Source organism: Marmota monax, unplaced genomic scaffold (assembly GCF_021218885.2).
Source record: "Marmota monax isolate L192 unplaced genomic scaffold, Marmota_monax_Labrador192_F-V1.1 WCK01_AAM20220418_F8-fsc00007, whole genome shotgun sequence".
Classification (NCBI taxonomy): Eukaryota; Metazoa; Chordata; class Mammalia; order Rodentia; family Sciuridae; genus Marmota; species Marmota monax.
Window position 1 is genome coordinate 28,413,311 of NW_026692781.1, and position 26,256 is coordinate 28,439,566.

Here is a 26,256-nt window from a genome sequence, read left to right on the forward strand (position 1 = left end):
TTAGTGATTGACTGCCCTTGTAGTATTTATTCACCGTTTTTCTTTCCCCATATTTTCCTGTTAACTGCCACATCTTAGTAACACTTTACTTATTTGGTCAATTTATTTACACTATCAATAATCAAGTATAAAAGACAGTGTTATTAAATCAAGGGTTCCAAATGCGTCACCTGCAAGGAAACTCAACCAGGAGACATGGTTGGTTTGATCCACCCAATATTTTAAAAAATACTGGAAATATCATATAAAAATTATATTCTAGGTTTCTCTTGATAAAGCAGAACACCTTTCAATACCACCTGAATTCCATGTGACTAAGATCTGTTAGAGAAAACTATTTCAATGCCTCTTGAGGTAAGCCCCACTAGTTTTTTGCTTATACCCAGCCAATTCCACTCATTGAATACCTACCTGGTTACCTACCCATAGGCTTGTGAATATGTGACCCTTAGATTAAACCCTGAGACCTTTCTCCCTACTTTTGTTCTCCTCCCTCCTGAGTTTTTCTTCCCCAAAAGTATGACAGAAAAGTCATAACCTATTTTTTAAAAGAAGATTTATTTTGGATTAAGTGATTTCATGATGTAACATGGTTTTAAACAAAAATAGAGATCAGTATGAAAATAAAACAAATTGTACACATTAAAATATCTTTACCTTAAAGCATTTCAGAATCATAAAAAATACAACACAAGAGTCAGGGGTCCTGGTGAGGATAAGAATACAGACTTCCCAGAAAATGAGCAACTAGTCCAGGATTTGGAGTCTTAGGCTCCATATAATATCACCCACATACCATTTCTAGGATGTCAATAATCTGTATTATTTGCTTTGAAAAAAAGAAAAGAAATTTAAATGTAAGATGAAATGAGAGCTGTATAATCTTAATTCTAATAGCAAATATCTCCCATTATTATTCTCTATTAAAAGTCGCATTGAATAAATATGAAGCTTAAATCAACTCAACAAAAATAAAAACATTGCTATGAACTGTGTTGCATGGTGTAGTGGACATAATGGGTGGGATTAGTGAAGGAAATGAAAAGCCTTAAAAAAATACACCACCTGTGCTCTACTGAAATTTTAGAAATAAATGTTTTTGTTTTTGTTTTTTTTACAGAGCCTTAATATTAAAAAGTAAGCATTATTATAAAATTAGATTAATACTTTCAGTAAGAGGCAAGAGAGATGCATGTATTTTATTCATTTATTTTGGAATGCCTGCATCCCTATTATAAAAACATGTAATCTTATGCACTTTCCAACATTTAAACGGCCCCAAATTTTACTTATAATATCGTATAAAGAAAAATAGGTTGTAATTACATCTTTTAGAGCATCAAGGTCCTAAAAGAACATTCAGTCCTGTGTGTTTCCTGGTTAATCCTTCCAAGGTATTTCTTGAACATCATCCATCCTTTTTTACAGAAGGTGACAGTAACCAGAAGTTTACTGATGGTTCCTTACCTGCATCAGTAATAGCTGATTCAGTTTGAATCATACAACATGCTTAACAACACTCCTCAGGGTGTAATATCTCAAAAGAAAGTTGGATAGAAATATATCACCTGCCCAAGGCCACTAGACATAAAAATCACAAACACAAGTGTGATTCTCCTGTTTTCCAAAGAAACCATATAACTGCGACCATCCTATTCTGCTGGGCTATTGAATCATGAAAGCCAAATAAAGTACCTTGCAGATAAAAACCTAAGCAAATGTATGTCTAGTCTTGATTAACTTATTGAATTAGAAACGCTGATTAGGTCTTTACTTGCAACTCAGTAGCCTCACTTATGATTTTGCTTTCTAGATAGATTAACAGGGAACATTTAAGTTGTCACTGGGTACCATGAAAATGTTCTAAAGCCTATTCTGATGTCAAAGAATGTCTGAAAAAAAAAAACCCACAAATTAACCATAATGAAATAAAAGCATCTTTGTTTTATTTCATATAGTGTTTGATAGTAGTAACAATAACTCCTAAATCTAAAAGATCCACAACATAATTGAATGCAAAATAGTTGAATCTCCTGATTAAGCTATGGTTAATGTTAATGTTTTGGGGCTAAATTCCTTTTTTCAGTACAGAAAATGTTAACTTATTGAAGTTATAAAATGAGGTTATTTCCTACCAGGTAGATTCCTAAGCAGTGCCTTAATTAGGCAGCAAATCATTCTCATTCTCAAAGAAACCTAACTGTAGTATGATCCTGCCCCCACCAGCATGCTCTAAGATGATTTTTCCACCCTTGTTAGTTTCCTCAGCTACTATAATGGGCAGCTCACGAATTCATTCTGTCCTTTATGCCTCCCTTGGAATGCAGTTAAGGGCCCTGAATCTTAAGAGTTGGTCAACAATTAGCCTTACATTCTTGGGGTTGGCAAACTGCTGGGCTTCTCTTTTCCACTTTTATTTTTATCTCCCTTTTAGTGGGCAGCAGTTGGCCTTAGGCCACAATTCAGAAAGCTTCAATGTCACTGGCATTCCTTTGCTTCCACGCTAGACAACTTTATCTGGAAAACACAATTGAACTAGAAAGGAAATAAGTTTTGCCAAGTTAGAATATAGTAACAAGTGACTTTCTCATTAATTTAAACTCAAGTCTCATGGAAGTAAGATGGCTAAGATCTAGAGTGTTGTCACTCATCAAATAAATTTGAAAGCAGATGAAAGAAGAGGGCCTGAAACTCAGACTCAGCCTAGGGATTAGGTCACATTCTTCATATGCATGGGCTTTTTTAAAAAAAAATTTATGCAGGGTTCCTGATGCCTTTTAATGATGGTATGGCATCATTTTCCCTGCCTTTGGAGTTTCCTGAATAAGATTAAATTGGACAGACTTCTAGATTCTCCATTTTAAGATGTTTGTCTTAGAAGCGGCTGACTCATAAAATTTGTGCAAAAGCATAAAAAAAAATTATTGGACAAATGTGAGGAAGATGGGGAGAAAAAGAGAGATGAGAGTGGTCCCTTCTTCCATCACCACTGCAATTCAGCTACCAGGGCTTTCTCAATCCATTCTTATTAAAAAATTAAAACTAAGGGACTCTGATTAGTCCTTTTCCCATGATCTTTCTTTCAAATGATAGTTGATAAAATGAAATCACTATACTATAGAAATACACCAAAAGCAATCAAATTTTGCCTGTTTTAAATTTCTCATGTCAAGAAGTGAAAAATAAACATTGCATTTATGAGGAGTTTTGTCCATTAATATATTAATTTCTTCATAGACTTTCCAGAAGGTATCACATTTTAAAGTGTGTTTAAGAAAGTGAGAGTTTGGGTGGATGAAGCATCTTACAAAACTGGCTGAAAGTGGAATGTCCAATACAAACATTAGTCGCTACATCACTTGAGATGAAACACAGAATTGTGACTATAAAGTACTGAACTGATCTCAAAAAGTCACCCATGAAAATCAACCTCAACCCAGGTAGGACTTGATACTTCTATCCAACAAAGTACCTGAGAATCAAGAGACATGTGCCTAAAGGCACTTTGAAACCCTAAAACACTATCTTTATCATCATTTGAATGCATTTTACCATTTTTGATTGTTGTGCTGGTGATGGCTAGATTTTAGCCATCTTACTTCCTTAAGACTTGAATTTAAATGAACAGAATGTCACTTGCAGCTATATCCTAAATTTGCAAGATTTATTTCATTTCTAGTTTAATTGTTTTTTTCCAGATTACAGAATTTCTACTAAAGTATATATACAACATATGCTAAAAAATTGTGACTGTACTTCTTTGACCCCAATCCATTCATCTTGTGCACAAGAAAAATGTTTTGATCCCATAAGTAGTTTGGGTTCAGGGATTGGAATTCCTTACACTGAAAACCAAAGGTATGTTGTAGTACAGATGAAGGGAAATTATCAGACTTGATTTTGGCATTTCTTTGATAATTAGAAGATCCTGGAGTTGCTCCTTCACTGTTCTGCTCCCCACCTACACACTTTATTATACACTTTAAATCCTCATTGTGTAAATGCATTCGGGGCCTCAATACTTCACTAATATTGACACAGTATTTTTTGTCATTAGTTATCAGCAGAAACAGTACTTTGTGATTTATTTGAGTCTCCCATATATGAAGCTGTGATGGAATCTTCCTGGATGAATAAGCTGTTCTCTCTTCATTCCTTGATTGTAGAACATAACAAATTTTATTGAACATATTTTTGGGAACCATGTCATCTCCTCTGCTAGACTGTGAGCTTTTGAAGGGCAGATTTAGAATTTTGTATCTCCATCATCAAACACAGGCACTGAAACAGAGAGAAAGGCAAGAGTATGCCTGTTCTCCTACCTAAAAGATGTTCTGCCTATTTATATGATGTATCATAACTGTCTCTTAGAGTATAATGAGCATCACTTGTGAATTTCTTAAAGAAAACTAGACCAAAAAGCCAAGATATCTGGGCTCACAGTCCATAAGAAAATGTTTATGGATATTTCTAATTGTAGAGTATACTAAAGGCTAATTTATTATGTGGAGCATATTTTAATATCTTATAGAGTCATTATTGGCTGTTTTTTTGTTTTACTAATGAAGAAGAATAAATACGTTATCATGGTTTTCTGATATGCATTTTTGTTTGTTTTGTGACACTGGGATTAAGCTCAGGGGCTTACACATGCCAAGCAAGCACTCTACCACTGAGCTATATCCCTGGTCCTGGTTTTCTGATATGCTAAGTACATCTTTGATAAATTCCAATTCTGAGAATGGTGTCAACTAGACAATTCTGCTAATTACGAATGTCTACATATATTGGAAAGAACTGTTATTTGAGAAGTTGGATGCCTCAACAAAGAAATATATTTGTTAGAAAGAGATACATTTTATTTCAAATCTCTTTTACCTAGTAATATGGCATATGATAACAGTGTTTCAAACCAAAATGAAAATTAATATGGTCTATGAATGTATTTTTAAAAAATATAACCTTCTCTATCAGCTGCTTAGTGAATGCCAGCTCTGAGACATCAAAAATGTGATTAAAAAGAGTGTGTTAGTGTGTTATATACTTTTCCTTATAATGAAAAAATACAAACGAGTAAAAACAGTTTGCAAAATTAAATATATACTTGTATTCATGGTCAATCAGTACAAACTAATATTTCCGGTTAAAATTTTTTTCTCCTTCCTTTTTATCTCACCCAATTATAGTACATATATAAATCTTCTTTGTTATTTCCAGATTTCTATAACCTTTTTCCTAGAACATTACCCATGCTGCAATACCTGCCTTTAGTGCAGAAATGCAACATGAGTGGCACTGTTCTTGCAGGTCTCAATAGAATACTCAGTTCAAATGGCAGGAGAGCAATCAGTTCTTACAAAACACCTTTGAAAACTGGGCATATCACCTCTATAAGATGTAAGATTGCCAACATCCCATAATAGGAATTCCATGGCTACTTATAAATATGAATCTCAAAGAAATGTTCCAACAGTGCCTGTAAGCTCATAGGCTGGCAAACTATATGTTAATCCAATGCCTTACCATCCTCAATTTAGATTACTCTATTGTGCGTCTGATTAGTTATGGCCATAAATCAAGGAACAAACAATGGTGTGGAATAATTCCAAAAGCAATCAAAATGAAGGATACCCTTTTTAAAAAATTAAGCAGAAGTAAGATTAGTGATGTCATGCAGTTTTTGAGATATCATAGAAAAATCGTTTCTTGATATTAATAAGAAAATTATGCATCCGTGAAAATGCAAGCTTAGAAATATAGTACTGAGAGTTTCAATTTGTGGCATCTTCACTGATAAGGAAAAATGAAATTCTTATTACTAAAGAGAGCTGATGTCTTCAATGTTGCTGATGGCTCCCTAACTGAGCTTGGTGTTTAATGATGCTGTACAAATAACAAGCAGTGGGGGAAATACGAAATATCTGTATTAAATGCCATCCTGGAAAGTATTTGATGGATGGAAGAGAGTCTAATGCATTTTAAATAAATGCATATCATACTATCACATATAGTGAGTCTTAAAAAATTATTACTTAGATGCACAGTCCTTGTAGTGGTTGACATGGCACTGTGAAGGAAGTTTGATTTAGAAGCTACTTTCTATTATACTTGTCAAGTGATGGAGTTGCTGTTAGTCATATTGTAATGTCCCTTCAACTTTGGTACATTCAGTGCAAATTATTTTGGGGATTTTTTTTTACCTTTATAAAAATAAAAGGCCCTTTTGTTCCCTTGAGAGTGCTTAAAAGGATACATACTAGCATGATGCCCGAGTAAGCATGGAACATGAAAATGGAAAGGTGATACATATAGTATGATAGGTAGGTTCTTATATACATCTTAAAGAACATAAATATAATGAACCTATAAAAAAGAAACAGAACTCACTGTGTACATTTTTCCTGATATGCTGTGATTAATTGCTAGTTATTTTTAAATTGTTTTCATGCATTATAAAGCATAAAATCTGTCCATTAGTAATTCATTGAGTAACAGTTTGTCTTCAGCCGTAATTACACACATACCACTTGCATATACATTGTCACAAACCACCTTATTGTGAATCTTTAAAGTTACCTCATATTGACTTGGTTTCATTTTTACTTGTATCCCATGAAAGCTGAAACCTATAGTGCACACCATGCAGGCACTCATAAGCAAGAAATGAATATTGTTATAACTTAGGGCTTAAATGAATGTATTTTCAGGAAATATATTTGTTTTATTATATTATTTAACTTGCACTAATTTGGAGATTGGGCCAAGTGCTGCCAGTTTGGCTTGAACCACGTTCAAGGGTAAGTTTCAAGATTCTCCTGAGTCCCTAGAAATTGCCATGGAGCTGATCATGTACAGGTTCATCTTTGTCTTGGAACATAACAAATAGAAAAGGTTTGGCAGTCAAGAACTGTTGATTGAAAGACTGTTGGGTTGTTCCCTGGGCATCAAGCTCACCCAAATCCTTCCAAGAGGACTCATCACCAGTCCCCAAACGTGAGAGAGCACATGTTCCTGGAAACTAACAGCACTCAGCTTTACTCTAATGGAAGCCTGAGCTGGAGACTTCCAATGCTCAGTCATGCTGGAAGCCAGCTTCTGAAATTGCCTGTCAATAAAGAGGTGCTTCCAGATCACTCAAGTCCAAAGGTACTGGTCTCTTCAACTGCTGTCAGGAGCTTCTCATAAAGCATGGAAAAGGATGGGTACGGGGGCAGATCCAGGCGGTTAAAACAAGTATGAGCTCTGCAAACAGAACAAACAGTCCATGGTTAAAAACAAGTCCAGGGAAATGAAGGTGTGTATCAGTGTGTGTGCATGTACACATGCATGTTTTTCATATTCAGATTTGTTTGTTGGCAATTCTCAGACTTTTTTGGGAAAAACTTTGAAAATAGTTTGACTTTAAAGTCAGAATTAAGCTGGGCATTATGGCAAACATCTGTAATCCCAGTGGCTGGGGAAGCTGAAGCCTAAGGATCCCAAGTTCAAAGCCAGCCTCAGCAACTTAGTGAGGCCCTAAGCAACTTAGTGAGACCCTGTCTCAAAATTAAAAAAATATAAAGAGGATGGGAATGCCGTTCAGTGGTTAAGTACCCTTGGGTTCAATCTTGCTGGCAAAAAAGGAAAAAAAAATCAGATTTGGTTTCCCTAAGAGAAGTAGTATTTATTTTTTTTCCATTTTCACAACCGTTTAAAAGCTATATTACATATATATTATTATTGTTTGTTGAGTGTGTAAGAATTACAAAGGTTAGTTTAGGTTTTTGTTGTTCTCTTTTAGACTTTTTCAAAGACATGAATATAAGTCATTCATTTTCAGCACTGGCATTGGCCTGGATGTTTCTCTGAATCTGAGGTTTGGCATTTTTTCCCACTTTCTTGGGCAGGGAAGAGAACTAGATGTCTCTGAAGATCAGTCTCACATCTCAGAGTTTTGGGAAAGTCCTTGGCTGGAGTTTTCTATTAAAGTCAGTAGACCATTGTTACTTCTTTGAATCTTGCACCATAATCTGTCTTCTCCCCGTTCACAATGCAGAAAAATGGCCATTTAAATCACCATTACATTAAGTATTCTTTTTTAGAAATACTCCCCTTTGCCAAGATAGGAAAAAAAATGTTTTCCTGTTATTTGCACCTGAATCACAATAAAAAATAGACAGTCTCCAAATAGTACATCTTATCAGGAAGCAAATCTGTACTTTTGACATGGAATAGGAAGCATTTGATTCTGAATGTGCAACAGCTTTTCAGCTGAAGCTAAAACAATTTTGACTTAAGAAATGCTCCTGAATCAACACAAAATTTTAGAATCTATGATTATTAACAGGCTATTTCTAAAAGGTAATGTGCTTAAATTTTTACTTCTAACTTTTTACTTATAAAACAAATGTAATTAATATTCTTAAATGTGGGGTAGAACAGTGGGAAGATCAGAACTTTGGGAGTTGGAGAGACTTTGATTTATTTAAACTTTGTACACAGCTGTGTGATTTGCAGTGAGTTATTAGCATTCTGAGCCTCAATTTTTTCACTGGTCAAAAGGGAATAATATAACTTGTCTCAGAAGGATGTATTAAAGTCAAATAACAGAAAAATGCTTTACGAGGTGCCTGGTTCATAGTTCTTAACTAGTTAATAACACATATTTTTAGTTACATTTTTTTGTTATCAAAAAGATTTAATCTGCCTCCAATAAATTGCCAAAAGATAACAAGACCCACAGAAACCGTGAGACAATAAAGAGGTAATAAAGCAGGTATATGTTCATATAACTTACTAGAAATAGGAATGTGCAGGGTCTCTCTCTGTTATATTTTAAAGAATATCAATTTTAGAACATTGAAATAGTTTGACCTAATTTACTGATCCTGACACTACAGACTCTGAGATATACTGGAGGAAATCATCTACTAGTTGCAGTCAAGCACCTTTTTTTGGATACAATAAATATTTCAGAAATGCAGTTAATGTAATTCTTATTATACCTCCTTATACTAGAACCTAATTTTTAAAAATTCAATGAGCATATTAAAAGAGTCTCAGGAGTTTAAAATCTTATCTCATGGGAAACACTGGAATAAAAATATTAAGTGAAGACTTTAATCTCTGTTCTAGAGGGAGCTGAAGAAGTAGAAAAGTGAAATGTTTGGAACAGAATTATATGCCAGGCTATGTGTGACAGGTACACATTCATTATCCAATTAGGCTAAAATATGGTGTATCATTGTTATTTTTTTCATTTTTACCTTTTTAGTTATCAAAAGATTCAGTATCTTTCCCCAAGTCTGCTTACTTGTTAAACTGCCTGTTTTGTGATCTTTATATTCATTTCATCTTTTCTTTTTAATGTTTTTACTATGGCAAAATATACAAAACATAAAATTTACCATTGTAAGCATTAAGTGCATTTACATTGTTTGGCAACCACTATCATCAAGCATCACAGAACTTTTTCATCTTGTAAAACTGAAGCCCTAAACCCTTTAAACAATAAGTCCTGTTTCTCCCTTTCTCTGGCCCCTGGAACCTACCAGTCTACTTTTTGTCTCTATGATTTTTATTATTCTATGTACTTGAAACATTTGTCCATTGTGTCTGGTTAATTTCACTTAATATAATGTTTTCAAGTTTCATATCAGAGTTTGGGTCAGAATTTCCTTCCTTTTTAAGGCTGAATAATATTTCATTATACATACACACACACACACACACACACACCATTATCCATAAATCCATTGATGAACATGAATTGCTTCGACCTTTTGGCTATTGTGAATAATTCTACTATGAACATGGATATAAAAATATGTTTAAGTTCCTGCTTTCAACTTGTTTTGGGGATGTATATGCAGAATTAGAATTACTGGATCATATGGTAATTCTATTTTTAATATTTTCAGGAATCACCATACTATTTTCCTTAATGGCCATACTATTTTACATTCTCACCAATAGTACACATGGGTTGCAATTTCTCTATATCCTTGCCAACACTTATTTCGGTTTTTACAAAAATTTTACTTTTATAATAGCCATTCTAATGGGTGTGAAATGCATTCATCTTCTAAAGCCTTAGGATTTCTTACTGATTTGTACACATGCTAGAAAATAAAGAGAGACTCTATTACTGGATTTGAAGAAGCGAGTTGCTATGAAATTCACAGCTTTAAGGAATGAATGCTGCCAACAACCTAAGGGAGCTTGGAAGTAGATCTTTCCATAGTTGAGCCTTCAGATGAGAACACAGCCCAGCTATCACCTTGACTTCAGCCATGTGTGTCACTGAACAGACAACTCAACCAAGCAGTGCCTGGACTCCTGCCCCATAGAAAGATGTGTGTTGTTTTAAACCACTAAGTTGATATAATTTGTTTTGCAGCAGTAGAAAACAAGTAACAAGTTTCAAGGTCATGAAGCATCTAAGAAAGGTAGCAACTGTGATGATAATGTGAAACAGTAGAATTGTCTTTAAAGGGAAGGTGGCGAGGCAAAGCTGGTGGTAAGTAGCTGCCCTAAAATGCTTCTAGGTGTCTGAGCAAAGAAACAGAAATTCTGCATATTTCTTTGCAGTTCCTGTTATCTCTTTATAGGTACCATAGTGCATTATCCAGTAAATTCATGAGCTAGGGCACTCTTTTCAATTCTCAATACAAAGGGAAGTACTGATCAATCTTTTTCACTCTTCTTTAGTCATAAGATATAATCACCATTATTGCTATATAATCTAAGGTCATCACTCCTTCTTAAATTACATCTGCTTACATAACATATAGTTACCACAACACAACTTTCCTTCTGAAAAAAACTGAACAGCTCCTCTGGAAAAGGCTTCATGAGGATGGATGGAGACAGCATATACTGTGGAAGGGAAAACTGTGTGAAAGACTAAATGGTTTTCCCGAGGTCAAAGCTGAATCAGTGGCCAAATCAAGAATAAGACCTCAACTTTGGGTCTTCTAGGGAAAGTCCAACATTAAAGTGAAAGCAGGTGATTTTCTGCACACTGGCTCCATTCTTTTACTTTTGAAAGCTTGAGTGATAATTTCATCCCAGGCCTGACTACGAGCTGCTAGTCCTCAACATCCTACCTGGTTACATATGGAGAGGAATTCACAAAATAAGCTTCAGGTATTTTTTAAATGAGTGGTTCAATCTTAATATGCAGCAGCTCTGAGGAAAATGGTCAAGATTGGGTCAGTCCAGAAAAATCTTGGGAGATACCAGGGGATTTTTAAGTGATCAAACTATCTAGTTCAATCTCAGGCCTACCAGAAAACAGAGCTACTTTGGAGTGCTTTGGAATCAGCCAATGAGTTGTTTACAACAGGGACTTTTGTTTACAACAGGGACTTTTAGTTACACCCCTTGAGAAGATTTGGGGTGGACCTGGGGATCTGCATTCTAACAGTTATTTTAAGCAAGTCTGATATAGGTTGTCCCCACTATTGGAGAGACATCAAGTAAATTAGAAACAAGATATCTACATTGGACATGCACACCAACATTTTGTGTGCTTGCAAAAATTTCAAAACTGCTTATAAACAAGACAGTATTACTAATGAGGAAATTGAGGAAGAGTGTGGTTAAATGAATTGCCCAATATTTACCATCAACTTGCTATATGAGCCAAGAAAGGAATAAAAAGGCAAAACAAAACAAAATCCTCTGAGGCTTTTCACACCCTCCACCCCCACCCCATTCCATGTCCTAAGAAAACTCTAGTAGAAAATAACAGGAGGGCCCTTGGACTGTGTTGATATTGGCAGCAAAAGCCTGTCCAGCTATTCTGTCTCAGTAAAAGAACATTTTCCAAATCTTTCAAAGCCAGTCACACTAAAGTTTATAATGAATTTAGTTTTTTTTTTTTAATCTATCCAACCAAGACCACTCAAGGAGAACAGGTCTAAACACATCTTCAGGAAATCTTCTGGCATAAATATCAAGATGTAAAAACCCTCCATATATCTGGTCTGACTTAATAGATCTCATAGTGCTTTCTGAATCCTTCAAATGTTAACAGGGAGCTCATGTATTTATACCCCCTTTTTTCCCTGTAGATTGAAAAGTCAGTTATCCAAATCCAGTAAGCCAAAAATATCACAATTATATTTCCATAGGTCAGCTAATTGATTAATGTGCTGTTTCCTCTGTGTGAATGTATTTATTCATTTATTTCTCATTCTTCCAGAAGTGATTTCTGTGTTTAAGATTTTAAAATGAGAGGAAAGAAAGAGAAAATCATGTACCTTATGTTATCTAGTAGATAGTCTTAGAAATAAAATGCCTTTGCATCAAATAAATTCTTTTTATCTGCATTACAACTTAGAAAGTGTTAACTCCCTTATTTTCTTAATTGACAGTATTGTGCAACCCTTCATATTTCATTTTTATTACTCCTATTTGCACTCCTTCATCAAGCAATTGATCAACCAAAAATACTTAAGACCATTCTAGAGGATCCTAAGGAATCTTGAAATATATCAATTTCCAATGTCAAGATTTCTTTGAAAATAGGCATATTCCCAATCTAATGATTTGGCAAGTCCAAATTTTACTGATGTGAAAGTATGTTCACAGGCTTCCTTAAGGAGATCAGGTGAGCCTGAAGTTTTTGTCATGGTCACACACTACAGCAGTCAAAGCTGGGCTTCTTCTGAGTATCTGCAAAGGTCCTGGTGTTTCTTCTCCTTCTCTCCTTTTCTGGCCTTTTGGGGTGCCCTAATTTGGAGCCAATAGGTTGTCAGGCAGAATTTAAGTTCTTTCAATTTCAGAATCTCTCATTATTTTTCTCCTTGAAGATCCCATACTGGGAAAGCTTGTCATCCCCATGCAAAATGATTTGATGAATAAAATTTAATTTTTCAATTAGCATTACATTTTATTTATTCCTTCACTTACTGAACAAGCACTTACTGTGTATATACTATATGCTGAACCCTGGTAGATGAGAATGAGAAGTCTGATCTCTGTCCTCAAGAAGTTTATACTCTGCCTGCAAATACACACCAAAAGGGAGGCCTGCAGGCTGTGCAGCCTGTGCTCTGTACTAGGGAATCTACCTGGGGCAAGTGGCACTGAAATCTAGCCTTCCTTTGCCTCTGCCTGATAAACTGTGAGCCCTAGTTTAGGGCTGCAATTCCTCAGAAGACTGAGACACCTTTGTTTAATCCAAAAGATTCCTGTGGGCAATTAGGGCTCGGCATACAAACAATAATACAATGAGTTATAAGTCTGCTCCACAGAGTTGGGGAAAGCTTTATAGAAGACTCTCCATGCCAAGGTTTGAAGGATTTGTAGGTGTACAGAGCTTTTCTGGATCAACAAGGAAAAGGATGTTCTTAGCAGATTGCCTGGGGTGTGAGAAAGCAGCACCAGGAAATCTGAGAAATGCAAGTGACAGGAGCCAAGGTTGGACCTGTGGCCAGATGGGGAGGCAAGGCCACATCTGCAAGTCAGGTGTGTTCATTCAAGGACCTTTCCAATTTAATTCATGGGTGAACGGGAGTTAATGACTGGGTGTGTTGAGGGGGGACGGCAGAGGGGCCATTAAGCATGAGGAGGAATATAGGAAATGGGTAGAGGATAAATCATTAATCAAGAGCTTGTAATCACCATGAATAATCCAAAGTTACTAATCACACAGAGCAATAAGATTCAATTAAAGTAGCCCAGTGGCAGTTCTGTTAGCCTACATAGCTTTGTTAACACAAATAAAGGTAAAACTTGTTAAAAAATTTTAAAATAGTCATAATTTCTCTAATACCCTCATTAGTATATTCTTAAGAAACCATAAGGTTTAGAGGAGGAATTCTTATTCAGACTCAATCACAAATACCTGTGTCACCTATGGCAGCACAGCACAACCCTTGACCTCACAAGGTATTCAGTGTGAACTATTGGAAAGGAATTCAACAGTACTTAGTACTCAAGCTACTCATTTTTCATATCATTTTTGTGGATAATGATGCTGACTATCTGTTCATGCAAATATCTAATACTCCCCTCTCTGTGTTTTAAGGTCCTCCACATAAACAGAGATCAACTTCTAATGGCCACAAGGTTTTGCATATAATAAGCAAGTATAAATTTCTATTGGCTGACTAGAGAAATTAGATTGATTATCATATTATTGCTTATTTCAATGTCTCATTAGGCCACCTTAGTAAATATGCACCTGAATTTGTAAATGCAGTGTGGAATACTCCTATAGGGAAATTCCTGTACAGGTGGATAACCTGCTGAAGAAACTCTTCAAACTATTCATTCTGAGCAGATAACCTCTTGCTGGATGCGGTGGCACATGCCTGTAATCCCAGCAACTTAGGAGGCTAAAGTGGAGGATTGTGAGTTCCAGGCCAGTCTCAGCCACTCAGCCAGACCCCAAGCAACTCAGCGAGACCCTGTCTATAAATAAAATATAAAACAGGGCTAGGGATGTGGCTCAGTGGTTAAGTGCCCCTGGGTTCAATTCCTAGTACCAAAAAAATCCCCCCAAAACAAAAAATTTATAGTGAGCAGATAACTTCTTCACCCATGGATGGCTCTGAGGAAGAATGTTACATATAATTTTTTACAGGAAGAACATTTCCAGAGTCGGGAACTCCTGGAATTCCAAACAAAATGTAAATATCTTGGGTGGATATAGCACATTTTTCACACAACTAAAGATTGTAAAATACAATGCCAACCCTGGATGATAGATATTAGGAGCAACAGTAATAATGGCTAAATTTACTGAATGATGTGTTAGGCCTCATTTTAAGCACTTTGCATATATTATCTCACTTAGTCTTTAAAACTTTGTAATATAATTACTAGTATCTGCCCTCAACTATTCATATGATTATATAAATATAAAAGTGCTTTTGAAATATCTTGTCTGGAGTAGTCCAAAGTCATCCCTCAAGTTTAACAATTCACTGAAAACAATATTCATTGAGTGTTAGGTGTCAGGTTCAGTGGTAAGGACAAAGCCACGTTCAACTCAAGGCCCTTGTTCTCCCAGGGTTATATTCTAGAATAGGAGAGGGATAATCAATAACTAAACATGATAATCAAATTAGTTTAAGTTTTATGAAGGAAATGAAGTGTGACAGAGTGACAGGCACACTGGGTAAAAAAGTGAGGTGGGCCTTTTGCAGAAATTACATCTATGCTGTCTTCCTAGGGATGAGAAAGAACTAGCAGGAAAGAGTCTGGGCAGTAAGTTCCAGATTCTTGAAACAGAATTGGGTCTAGACTGTTTGAAGACTAGCCAGGAGGTTGGTGGCTGTTGTGGGTGAGAGACTATATATGCTGAGGTTAGAGTGGCAGCTTGACCAGGTCCCCCACCTGTAAGTGCTTGGAAGGAATCTGGATTTAATCTAGGCCCCTGGAGGGTACAAGCGGGGGAGGAGGTGACCTAAAGACAGCAGATCACAGTGCTTGCTGAGTGCAGGTTCCTTGATGAAAGGCACACAGGATGAAGCAGGGCATTCAGCCAGTAGGCTACTCTGGTCCCCGGAGAGGTGACTGTGGTGCAGACTAGGATGGTGGACAGATGAACCCAAACTAGTTTTTGTTCTTGAGGCCAAGGGGAGGGGAATAATTATTCTTTAACAGTTGCGATACCTGTCACCCACAAATACACTTTAAAATATGATGTATGAAGCAGGTTTCAAGGCCCATTAGTCGGTTGGGCTTGGATTATGCTATTCTCTGTTGAAAGCAGCAAGTGACCCTCCTTTCAGTCCATTACATTTCATAAATTATTTCAATAGCTTCAATTTTTAACTTCATTTTTTTATACATGATCAATTTTTATAACTTTACCCACCTTCCAAAGTAAAGACCAATCCAAAAGATAAAGCACATTTAAGTGATGTTTGATATGATATTATTATGAGTTATCTCTGGCATATTTTAGTTAGTACATGCTGATTCAATGGTAGCAAATATTGTAAGTATTATTGGGAAGGCAAAGGAGAAAGGAGTTGAAGAGAGCCCAGAAACTAAACTAAGGAACAAACTGTTTTATTAGAATCTTCTGACAGTTTCCTCCCAAAATCAAAAGCCACCTTTTTTTATCACTAATCAGCAGGTGGCAGGAACTGGGGAAAACAAGGAGGAAAGCTTCAGAGCAAATATAGCAAAGAGGTGACACAAGGGGTTCTTCCAGGGCTCACCATTTTTTTTTTTTTGAGAAAAGTAGCACTATATTTCAGTTATTTTCTTATTTGCTAGCTGACAGTTTACTTTGACAGCAGACAATGTTTTTCTGTACCAGAGAAGGAAAAGCCTAATTACAGATGATATTGTAGTGCAATATTTAATGACATGGAAAGATGTACATGGTTAGTGACTTGTAGCAAACAAAAGGCAGATTACTAACAGATCATGCTGTACCTTGTACTTTTGCTTTAAAATGTTTATGTACATGTGTGCACATGCACGGGTATCTGAAGAAATGAATGGAGACATATACTTCAAAATGTTAACAGAGTAGTAGATATTTGGTTGATATAAACAAGTATATATTTAAACTTTTTTAGACATTTATATTTAATATATTTTTAACATATACATATATTTCCTATCACTTTTGCAATAAGTTTTTATGATAAAAAATGGGATTTTTTAAGGTAAAAAAGTTCTCAGTCTTTGAAAATAATTTTATCTTTTATAGTTTAATTACACTGCGAAAACTGTTTCTCTGAGACCCCTAATTGATAGTTAAATCTTACATTCAATTTCTTGATTTGTATCAGCATTTCCTTTATCTTCAGGCACAACCATTTTCCAAAAATTAGCATTTCCCTTTCAGCAAGAACTATCAGTCCTTCATAGTGATTATGGCTTCCCAGCTCCTCCGTCCCATCATCCCACTTGGCAAAAAACCTCAGGGATAAACACAGGAAGTCTATACCATGATTGGAGAGAGGGCTGCCCTGCATTTTCCAGACTGGCAGGTGAACAGTCCATTTTTAAACAACTATTTAAAAGAAATTCCCATAAAGTGAATTTACTCTTTTCTCAGAAAATCCACCAGAGCACCATGGGGCAGGAAGTCTTCTACAGAAATGGAAACACAGAGCTAAACCAACAGCCAACTCCAAAGCAGAAATGCAGTCATGTGTTCAGGTTGTAAATCTCCATGGAAAACCTGTGTCTCTACCACTATTTAGCAGCAGAGTCTCTAGTTACTTTATTACAGCAGAAGGGATTAAAAAGAGCCATGGATCCAACTCACACAGGTCTTAGAGACAGCCATATAGCCATAAATGCTTTAGTATACTTCTTGGCTCATTCCATGAGCAGTGCTACCCACTGCTACCACAAAGAGGGTGTTGGAATTGGAGAGAAGAATGAGATCCGTATTTGCTGGCTTGAAGGGATGAAAGGCTTTGAATCATTCATGTCTGGAAAGACCAAGATATTCTCCCTCATCATGCTGATTTGAGCTGCTTCTCACTCTCCAGGTTATAACCTCCCACTCCTGATCAAGACCCTGCCAGACTCCTTAGAGGAAACTTTTTCTTTCTTTTTTTTTTTTTAAGTAAAAAGGACACTTGTGCATTTTCTATCAGTGTGTATATACAATGTCACATCTTACATGTTAAATACAGAATCATTAATAGAAAGAAGTATACTGGGGTTGACAAGGTTGATTCAGACTGATTCTTCAGTTCTACAATTTATATGTATCAGGAAAAAGCAGGAAAATGGTTTGAGTGTATCCGTTCTGAGGGTGGGAGAAATGGACCTGGTAACCTAAAACAACCTCTTTAATATTTTATATTTCATAGAGGGTGATGACAATGTAAGTAAAGAAACTGCTTCTGATGAAACAATACTGTTACATATTAAAGTTCTTCTTTTTATATTTTTTCCCCAAATGTATTTTTTTTTGTGGAGCACTTCATAACAGAGTAGTGGCAACTTTCAGAGATTCATGATAAATGTTCAAAAAGAACAAAGAAAATATACCATCCATATGGACTTTTATATCCATCATCCCAAACACTCTTTAAACATGGGATTGTCATTCCTATTTTATAGAGATGAATAAATCCATCTTCATTTGTGCTATTTTATAATCTAGATAGAACTAAGAATGTAGAGCTGCCTTAGGTTTATATGAAGAGAGGAAGAAATGACAGCACCTATTGCCCAACTGTGTGTATGCAATGATGCTGAGGAACACCACCATTTAAAATGAGTCAGCACATGAACTTCCTGGAGGTACCAGGAGGAAGTAGAGGAGTGAATACAGCATGACCCAAGATCCTCTAGCAGCTCTTTGCTGTTACCTCTTACTCAACCAAACCTAAATTGCTAACCCCTCCTGACTTTTATAAATAAGCAACCCGAAGCCCAGTGATCAAGTGATCTTGAAGGTTCCAGAGCTAGCTGTTGGTAGAGGTGAGACCAGAACCCACATCTTCTAACTCCCATCTCAATGTTCTGTCTAATATGCCACCATCTAATATGTATTACAGATGGCAGTGACACAAATCACAATGGCAGCCTCTACCAACTGGATGCTTATACAGGACCAGAGAGAATAGTTAAGTGTTTTATAGGAATAATTTCAGTTAAACCTCAGAATTACAGATCTCCAAGGTAGATGAGGAAAAGGAGGCTATACCAAATTACCTTTGTCTGTTCATCAGGTTTAATGAAAATTCCAGTCATTAAATATGAATGGCTGATCCATCTGCTTATCGTTAAAGTTTATTCCGTATACTTTAGTGGCTTTACAGAAATAGATTTTATCAGAAAAGTGACACAAGTAGTCTGCCCTCTCCTATTTCTTCAATGCTAGTTCTTAAGTTTCTCAGAAGAATGAAAAGCTTTACTCAGTCCATGTCGTCTGCTTTGAGACACAAATTTGTGTTGAAAGAGAAAACACCATTACCCAAGCATAAATAAAATAAATTTCTTTAAATAATGAAATTACAGGGATCCAGGGGCCTAAACATGGACGTGCACCTGAAGAACCTCTGGATCTGTGGGCCTAAACATGGACACCTGAGGAACTTCCGGTCCTAGAGCCTAAACATGGACATGCACCTGAGGAACTTCCGGATTGGGGGCCTAAACATGGGTGTCTGAGGAACTTCCAGATCTGGGGGCCTAAAAATGGGCGTGCACCTGAGGAACTTCCAGATCCAGGGGCTTAAACATGGACGTGCACCAAGGAACTTCTGGATCCAAGGGCCTAAACATGGACGTGCAACTGAGCAACCTCTGGATCCGTGGGCCTAAATATGGATGCCGGAGGAACTTCTGGTCCTAGAGCCTAAACATGGACGTGAACCTGAGGAACTTCTGGATCCGGGGGTCTAAACATGGATGTCTGTGGTACTTCCAGATCCAGGGGCCTACACATGGACGTGCACTTTTGGAACTTCCGGATCTGGGGGCCTAAACATGGATGTCTGAGGAACTTCCGGTCCTAGAGCCTAAACATGGACGTGCACCTGAGGCACTTCTGGATCCGGGGGCCTAAACATGGACGTGTCTCTGGAACTTCTGGGTCCTTGTGCCTATAAAGGGAAGGGAGTGACTCTCAGAAGGGATGTGGTCCATGAAGAGGAGCAGAGCATGGGGCCTGTTGGGCGGCAGACTGAGCTGTCGCACCCTGAACTTGATGATGGTAGCCTCACTTCCCGGCCTTCCCTTGGGTGTCACTTCCTCCCCTTCCAGGCGGTGCCAGGGAGGAAGTGAAACCAGGCACAGGGGCCAGGCCCTGAGGAGGGACTCCGTCTTTCTCCTCGCTCAGCCAGGCGCCTGGCCTGGCTGCGGACAGGGACATCTTGTGATACTGGCTGCCTCCTGCATCCCTGCCCCAGGACCTCAGGGACCACAGGCGGGGACAGTCGTTGATTCTCCCCTGGCCACTGACCCTCATCCCTGGGGTCTGCCCAGGGAGAGCTCTGTCTCCCAGAGGGTCAGGGGGCCCCTGTGACCTGCTGCTCCTTACCCACCAACATCCTGGGCGAGCACAGGTCAGGACACCAGACGCTATTGAGAGTGACATCTCCTAGATGGGTGGCTGGGGACTTTGCCTCTGTCCCTAGGCCTCGGACACCAGATGATCCCCCCTGGAGACAGAAAATAACCCCACACTGCCCAAGACTTATTTTTAAGCTTTGGATTCTGAAATTTTCCTGCTGCCACCTTCTTTGTGAAGCCAATTTTTCAACAGAGACAATATTCCGGGAGGGGGGGTGGGGTGACAACAACATGGAGCTAATCAAACCAAGCTGACACATCTGGTCCTCCAAGAGAAATCTGTATTGGAGGGAGAACAGCCATTCTCAACTGGCGAAATAGTGAAGTTCCCTTGTCCTTATTTTGTGTAAGAAAAATAAATAATCTGATGTTAACTCATTAAATTATTTTTGATGAGTGCTTGGCTAAAAAAAAAAAAAAAAAACAATGAAATTATAGTCTCCCAAATTTGGTGCATTAAGTGTCCAATAATAATTAGGTATCTGATTCAGCACCACCTTTCACAGATTGTGATACACAGAAGGTGGCTAACGAGGCTCCCTGAGTTTGCACCATTCACCTCTCTCTGGGTTTGTATTTTCAGTGTCCTCTCCCTGCTTTTTTTTGTCTGTTGATGCTAAGTATGCATTCTGAAATGTCTTGCAATTGCTAAGAAGAAAACTTGCTAGATCTCTTAAAGTTGGTTGTATTCAAACTTACAATGCTATCTTTGAATACCTATTATCACCTTATATTACTAATATAACAGGTTTCTTAAAGTTACCTCTACTTATATTTAAGATGATATTTTGGGGAACCTAGTTTCATTAAACCTCTCCAAATTTAAGTTTTCTTATTAGTAAAATTAGGAGGGGGGGAGGGCGCAGAGAGAGAGAGAGAGAGAGAGAGAGAGAGAGAGAGAGAGAGAGAAGCAATTTGAGATTCTTTTTACTTAAAAAACTCCATAGTATTACTGTTGATTGGGAAAAGGATTCCACTCCTCTTGTGTTCATTTGCTCCCTCCTTTTCTTTTGCTCCAGCTATCTCCCTATAAGCTCAAATGCTTCTTTATTTACAAATATTGCTTCATTAGTCTCTTGCCTTTATTAGGAGCATTAGGAAAGCAAAATTTTTCTAGTTCAAGGGAATGTATGATCTTGTTATGAATGAGACTCCAGTGCAATGAGAATTCACATGGAATTAAGATACATACAATGTAAACAGAGGTATGAAGCACATTCACATGATTTAGATTCTTTAACAACTACAATGATAATGTTTAATAAAGGGATTCTAAGTACTTTTTAACATGAACTTAAAGCTACAGCTTCCAAAAACTTGTAGACAATGGTCACAGGTATTTGATGATCAATGTTGCTTTGGTAATGCTAGCAAAAGCTCTGCTTTTGTTGTGTATTGTATTTTAAAATACAGATATATATGTATATATTTTAAGGATGACCAGGAGGATTTTTTTTCTTCCCTCCCTCAACATTGATAGGAAAGGAATATATCTTTATAGATTTAGTCTATCTATATCTTTTCCTCTATCCATCTACCTATCTACCTACCGACCTATATAATCCAAAGTCTCTCCAAAAGCCTGGTAGTGGCAGAAAATAAATGTTGTTTTCTATTTTACCTGGGAAGAGCCGTGATTTTCCCCCATTTCTCCACACAGAATCTTCTTGGGCCATTACTCCCTCGGAGAGAAGCGAATCCTTCGTAGGGAATGCTGGATGTGCCTGTAACAAACTATCAATGCAAGAAAATAGAAGGGAAAGGTAAAGCCAGTGAAAAGTGGCCCAGAAACACACTGCATCATTCATGGGCAGAGCTCCTAAGGAGGAGCAGGTGGGAGTACCAAACTTCATAGGCATATAGTAACACAACACATAAGCATGACGAGAAGAGCACCAAGAAGGGACTGTGCATTATCAAGGAAAGTGGGATGTGGAGGGCTTATAGAAAATAAAGCACCCTGTGCAGCTAACCAGCTGAGCTGCTAAAACCAGGCATATTTCCATTATAGATGAATAGGGTAGGTATATCAACTAACTTAATCTACTTAGTATTGGTCCCTAAAGTTGAGGTGAATTAAAAAATAGATTTCTGGGTCTATAGACTCGAGGCTCAGATTCTTGGTCCAAAGGAGCCAAGATCCAGTCTAATTGTAAGGCTCTGCCTGAGCATCCACGAGGCTTTCCCGTGTCTGGTAACTCTTAAGCTGCAACCAAATAACAATTGCCCTAGATAACTATAAATACTACAAAAACAATTTTCTCAGAGCTCTTGAATGTTATTGTTTTCCAAATTTGTAGAAAGTTAGATGAAGGAAAAGAAATGACTCTTCATCAACAAACTGGATCCCTTCTTATGGGATTGAACAATCTCTTTCTGCTCCTAGGTATACTGGCTGCAGAGGACCCTGCTGGAGGGACCCAACTGTCTTTAAGGCAAAGGTTGTCCCTAGGATTTTGGGACTAGAGTTGACACTTCCTTACAACTTTCATATAATGCCTTGACGAGGCTGGGGATGTTCTGATGGCGATGAAGTCATAACCACGCAATCCGAGGGGTGTGGAAATGGTATATCCCACGCTTCTATATAAAAGTGTGTATTCATGAAAAATACTTAGAAATTGCTAAAGATATGTATTTCCAACAATAATTATATCATTGCACTAAAAATGTTACCTAATGGCATCTTACCTGTAACAACCTTAGTCGTTGTTCATTGTTGAATCTTTCCACTGCAGCCCAGAACCACCGAATTACAATATGATTGTCATGGTAACCTATCAAACCAATAATGAACACCATGTTACTTTGACTCTTCTGCCTTAACCCACTAAGATACATGACGACAACAACAAAACCCCAGACATAGGTCATCATCTTGGATTCTTTAAATGTTGTTTGTAATTTAAGACTAAGGAATAGCACTGTAAATGTGATCATATGAGTGTCAAAAGTTAAATAAAAACAACATAAATGAAACCAAGAGGTCTCTGTTTTTATTTAGTGGTCACTAAATGAAAACGAGTGGCAAGAAGAACAACAAATGAGTTATTTTAGCGTATCATTTCTGAAAAATATATTTGCTGTTACTGGAACTGCTTAACTCTTTGGGTCATTCAGATAAGAAATAATTTTCAAGTACCACTTGGTATGCTCTGTACAAAGCTTGGAGGGTACAGTGGCAAAGAAAACAGACCCTCACAGGGCTTCTGGCAGAGGATAAAACATGTTAATTAAATCATTTGTATAAAGAAATACATAACTATGAGCTCTTCTTAAAGTCATATATATTTTAAAACCAAATTACTTTCATTTTAATTTATTAATCAAAAGAGACAAGAGACCTTTAATTCCTCCAACAAATAAATCCTAATTAATCATCAACTAAATTTTACTTTTATTCCATACTTTAGTAGAATTTAATGAAACATCAAAATTATCATCTCACAGGTAGGTTAAGGCAGTGGTTATGGGTTCCCAAATCATTCAGTGAAAAAATAATTCAGTTTAGAGACAACACTGGCAAGGATAGGCATAATTAATGATTCAAACTAATTGATAGTTATATATTATGTGCACAAAAGCTACTTTAAATTCTGAGTCAGCAGTCCCCAAAAAGTAGGTGAGTAGATACTCTTTTAACCAGAATGTTTTCATTTTAAGGTTTGCCATTTTATTTGTGATGTATAGTCCCATTTGGAGAAGAAAGAGATCCAAGAGAGAGAGAGTCAATAAAAATGGATTTGGCATGGTGACACACAGGTTGCATGTCCAGTCTACTTTGATAAGGACTATTTGGTACTGAGCAAACAGTAGCTCTATCTATAAAATAAGTGCATTATAGCATTAAAGTTTTTTGACCTCATGAATCAGCCCTTTTTGCTTCCACTTTTGCTATTTGTACTAACCCTTTTTTGGTAGGAGAAGGAGTGAATGTGTCTCATATTCTCTCCAAACAGCTGCCATATGAACATATGGCCAGTGGCAGCTTAGCTGCTTTTTCATTCAGTGCCAACCAGTTGGGTTAGCAAGCGTGGCAGCTGAGTAGAGGGCCCTTTTCCTGCTCCTTCCTAAGGTTCTCATTTGATAAGATTTATAATAACCATATAAATAGTTCCTTAATTAGTTGGATATAGTGAGTAAAACTTTATACTGTGTGAATAAAAATATGGTTGATTTGATTAACTGCATTGCTATTAGATTCTCCTGGGATGAAGGAATGAGTAAATAATATTTATGGTACAGTGCAAGTTACAACAGCCAAAGCCATATACGGATCATACGTAGGGCCAACTGAAAAACTTATTCCAGCAATTAGATTCAGAAGCAGCAGCAATGGAAAATGCAATTTAATACAGCCTTTCAGAGAAAACAGTCAAGCAAAGCCAGCCACAGAAGAGGCAAGAGCTGGAAGAGCCAGGGGTGGGCAAAACCAAAAGCAATTTAGCAATACTAAGGCATTTTTTTTTTACAGCAACCATAAAACTGTTGTTGTTTTAAATGTCTGTTTCAACTTACAAATAACTAGAGATCTGTTCAATTCTCAACTTACTCTGCCAAATAGTTAACAGTGATGCAAAGCTTGTATTTTTTACTATCTGGGCTTAGAACAACTGCTAACCTCTTAGATTTTGAGCTAAAAGCAACAACAACAACAAAAACTACCACCAAACAAAAAAATAACTCTGAACCAGAAAACACTGGTATTTGTGATGAGTTTCTGAAAACTTTCTAACTACAATATATTTCAGAAAATGTATTCTTTCTTTGATTAAAATTATTGAACAAAACTCTGAACTTATTGAACACAACTCTGAATTACCATTTGAGTCCCAGATTTAACAATCACATTTCAATAGCTTTGGTCCCAGTAACTAATTAAAAAATTGTACTGATCTGCAGAAATCTACTTCTAAAGCTTCCAATCTAAACGAATTTTTTAATAGTACCTTTTCCATTGAACATAGTGCTTGAATTTAGAATGGTTTTGCCAATAAGCTTGTTGTATTTTGAGAATCTGTCTTGTTTCAATCAGGTGTTTCAACCATTGCAATTGGTAAGCGTGGAATGGATGAACTGGAGAAAAACCATGCTGACCCTTTGGGGTGTGTCCCCAGAAGTTTTAGAATGAAAATGGAATAGGTGGAGTTTGACCAGCTGGATGTTACCTGTCTGATGCTTCATTAACACCATAAAATAATTAATTAGTGTTCTTATGGTCACATTTAGTCACCAACAATTAAAGAGTTATGACATCTTCTGATGGTGCATAAACAAGCCTTCCCCCTTTAGACTGATGAAGTAACTAGGGAAAGAAGGGAATGTACCTTGCCCAAGGTCTCAACAAACCTATGATTAGAGTACAAGTGCTTTGTCTGTCTTGTGTTAAGAATAGCAAGTTGGACCATGCCTCCCTTTAATTTGAAACTTAAAGTCCATCCATCTATAAATCAAATTTTACCTCCTCTATATTCTGTGTTATTTCTCCAATCACTTAGGTCTATTTCAGCTGTGCCTGCGATGACCAGTTCCAGTTCTCTTGCATCAAAAACAGATACCAGCCTGGCATCCACCACCTGTGGAATAAAAAGAGTACAGGGCATGGCTTAGGAGCATGAAGAAATATCAGCTATCATTAAGCCTCCCCAGAAAAAGAGAGCACAAGGAATTTGGGAGATACTATGGGTGCACCCTGTATGAGCATTTGAAATACTATAAGTTTCTCTACAAGTATAAGGTATTTTTAAATAGAAAACTGGTTAAGATTGGCCCCACTAAAATTTTTATTTTGTCCATGACTATACCATCCTGAACATGTCTGATCTCAAAAGCTAAGCAGGTTGTGCCTAGTTAGCCCTTGGATGGGAGAATTTTTGTTTTACAATTGATCACTGATTGATCCAATTTATTTTCCTCTTTTTGAAAAGATCTAGTGCTCCTAATGAAAAAAAATCACATGGAATACAGGTGACAACTCATTCTGACCCTCACTTACAGTCTTTTCACATGAGATTTGATTACCTGCATCTAAACATGAGTAAGAGTCATGACTTATATGTTATTAGTGGTCATTAAAGCATCAAACGCTACTTGAAATCAGGTCATAATATTCAGTTTAATGATCTCTTGTAACAAGTGCTTAACCGTTTGTGTGTGTGCTATTGAAATATAAAGGAAAAATATTGAACTTTTAAAATTAAAAGAGCAACAGTAAATACAGCAACAGAGAAGATAGAAATGTTTCACCCAATTAAAGCACAG

The 26,256-nt window shown here is 36.9% G+C and overlaps 1 protein-coding gene across 5 annotated transcripts in view; it reads right to left on the reverse strand.

Moving 5' to 3' along the window:
* Positions 1–539: 539 nt before the first annotated feature.
* Hecw2 (HECT, C2 and WW domain containing E3 ubiquitin protein ligase 2) overlaps positions 540–26,256 on the reverse strand; it is a 365,180-nt gene continuing 339,463 nt past the window's right edge. For all 5 annotated transcript variants that reach the window (XM_058580338.1, XM_046447322.2, XM_058580339.1 and 2 more), the window contains 4 exons: positions 25,457–25,571; positions 22,687–22,772; positions 21,617–21,729; positions 540–7,242 (listed from right to left, as the gene is read on the reverse strand). In XM_058580338.1, the coding sequence (XP_058436321.1) occupies positions 7,131–7,242; positions 21,617–21,729; positions 22,687–22,772; positions 25,457–25,571 (426 nt within the window). In that variant the 3' untranslated portion in view covers positions 540–7,130. The remainder of the gene's footprint in view (positions 7,243–21,616; positions 21,730–22,686; positions 22,773–25,456; positions 25,572–26,256) is intronic.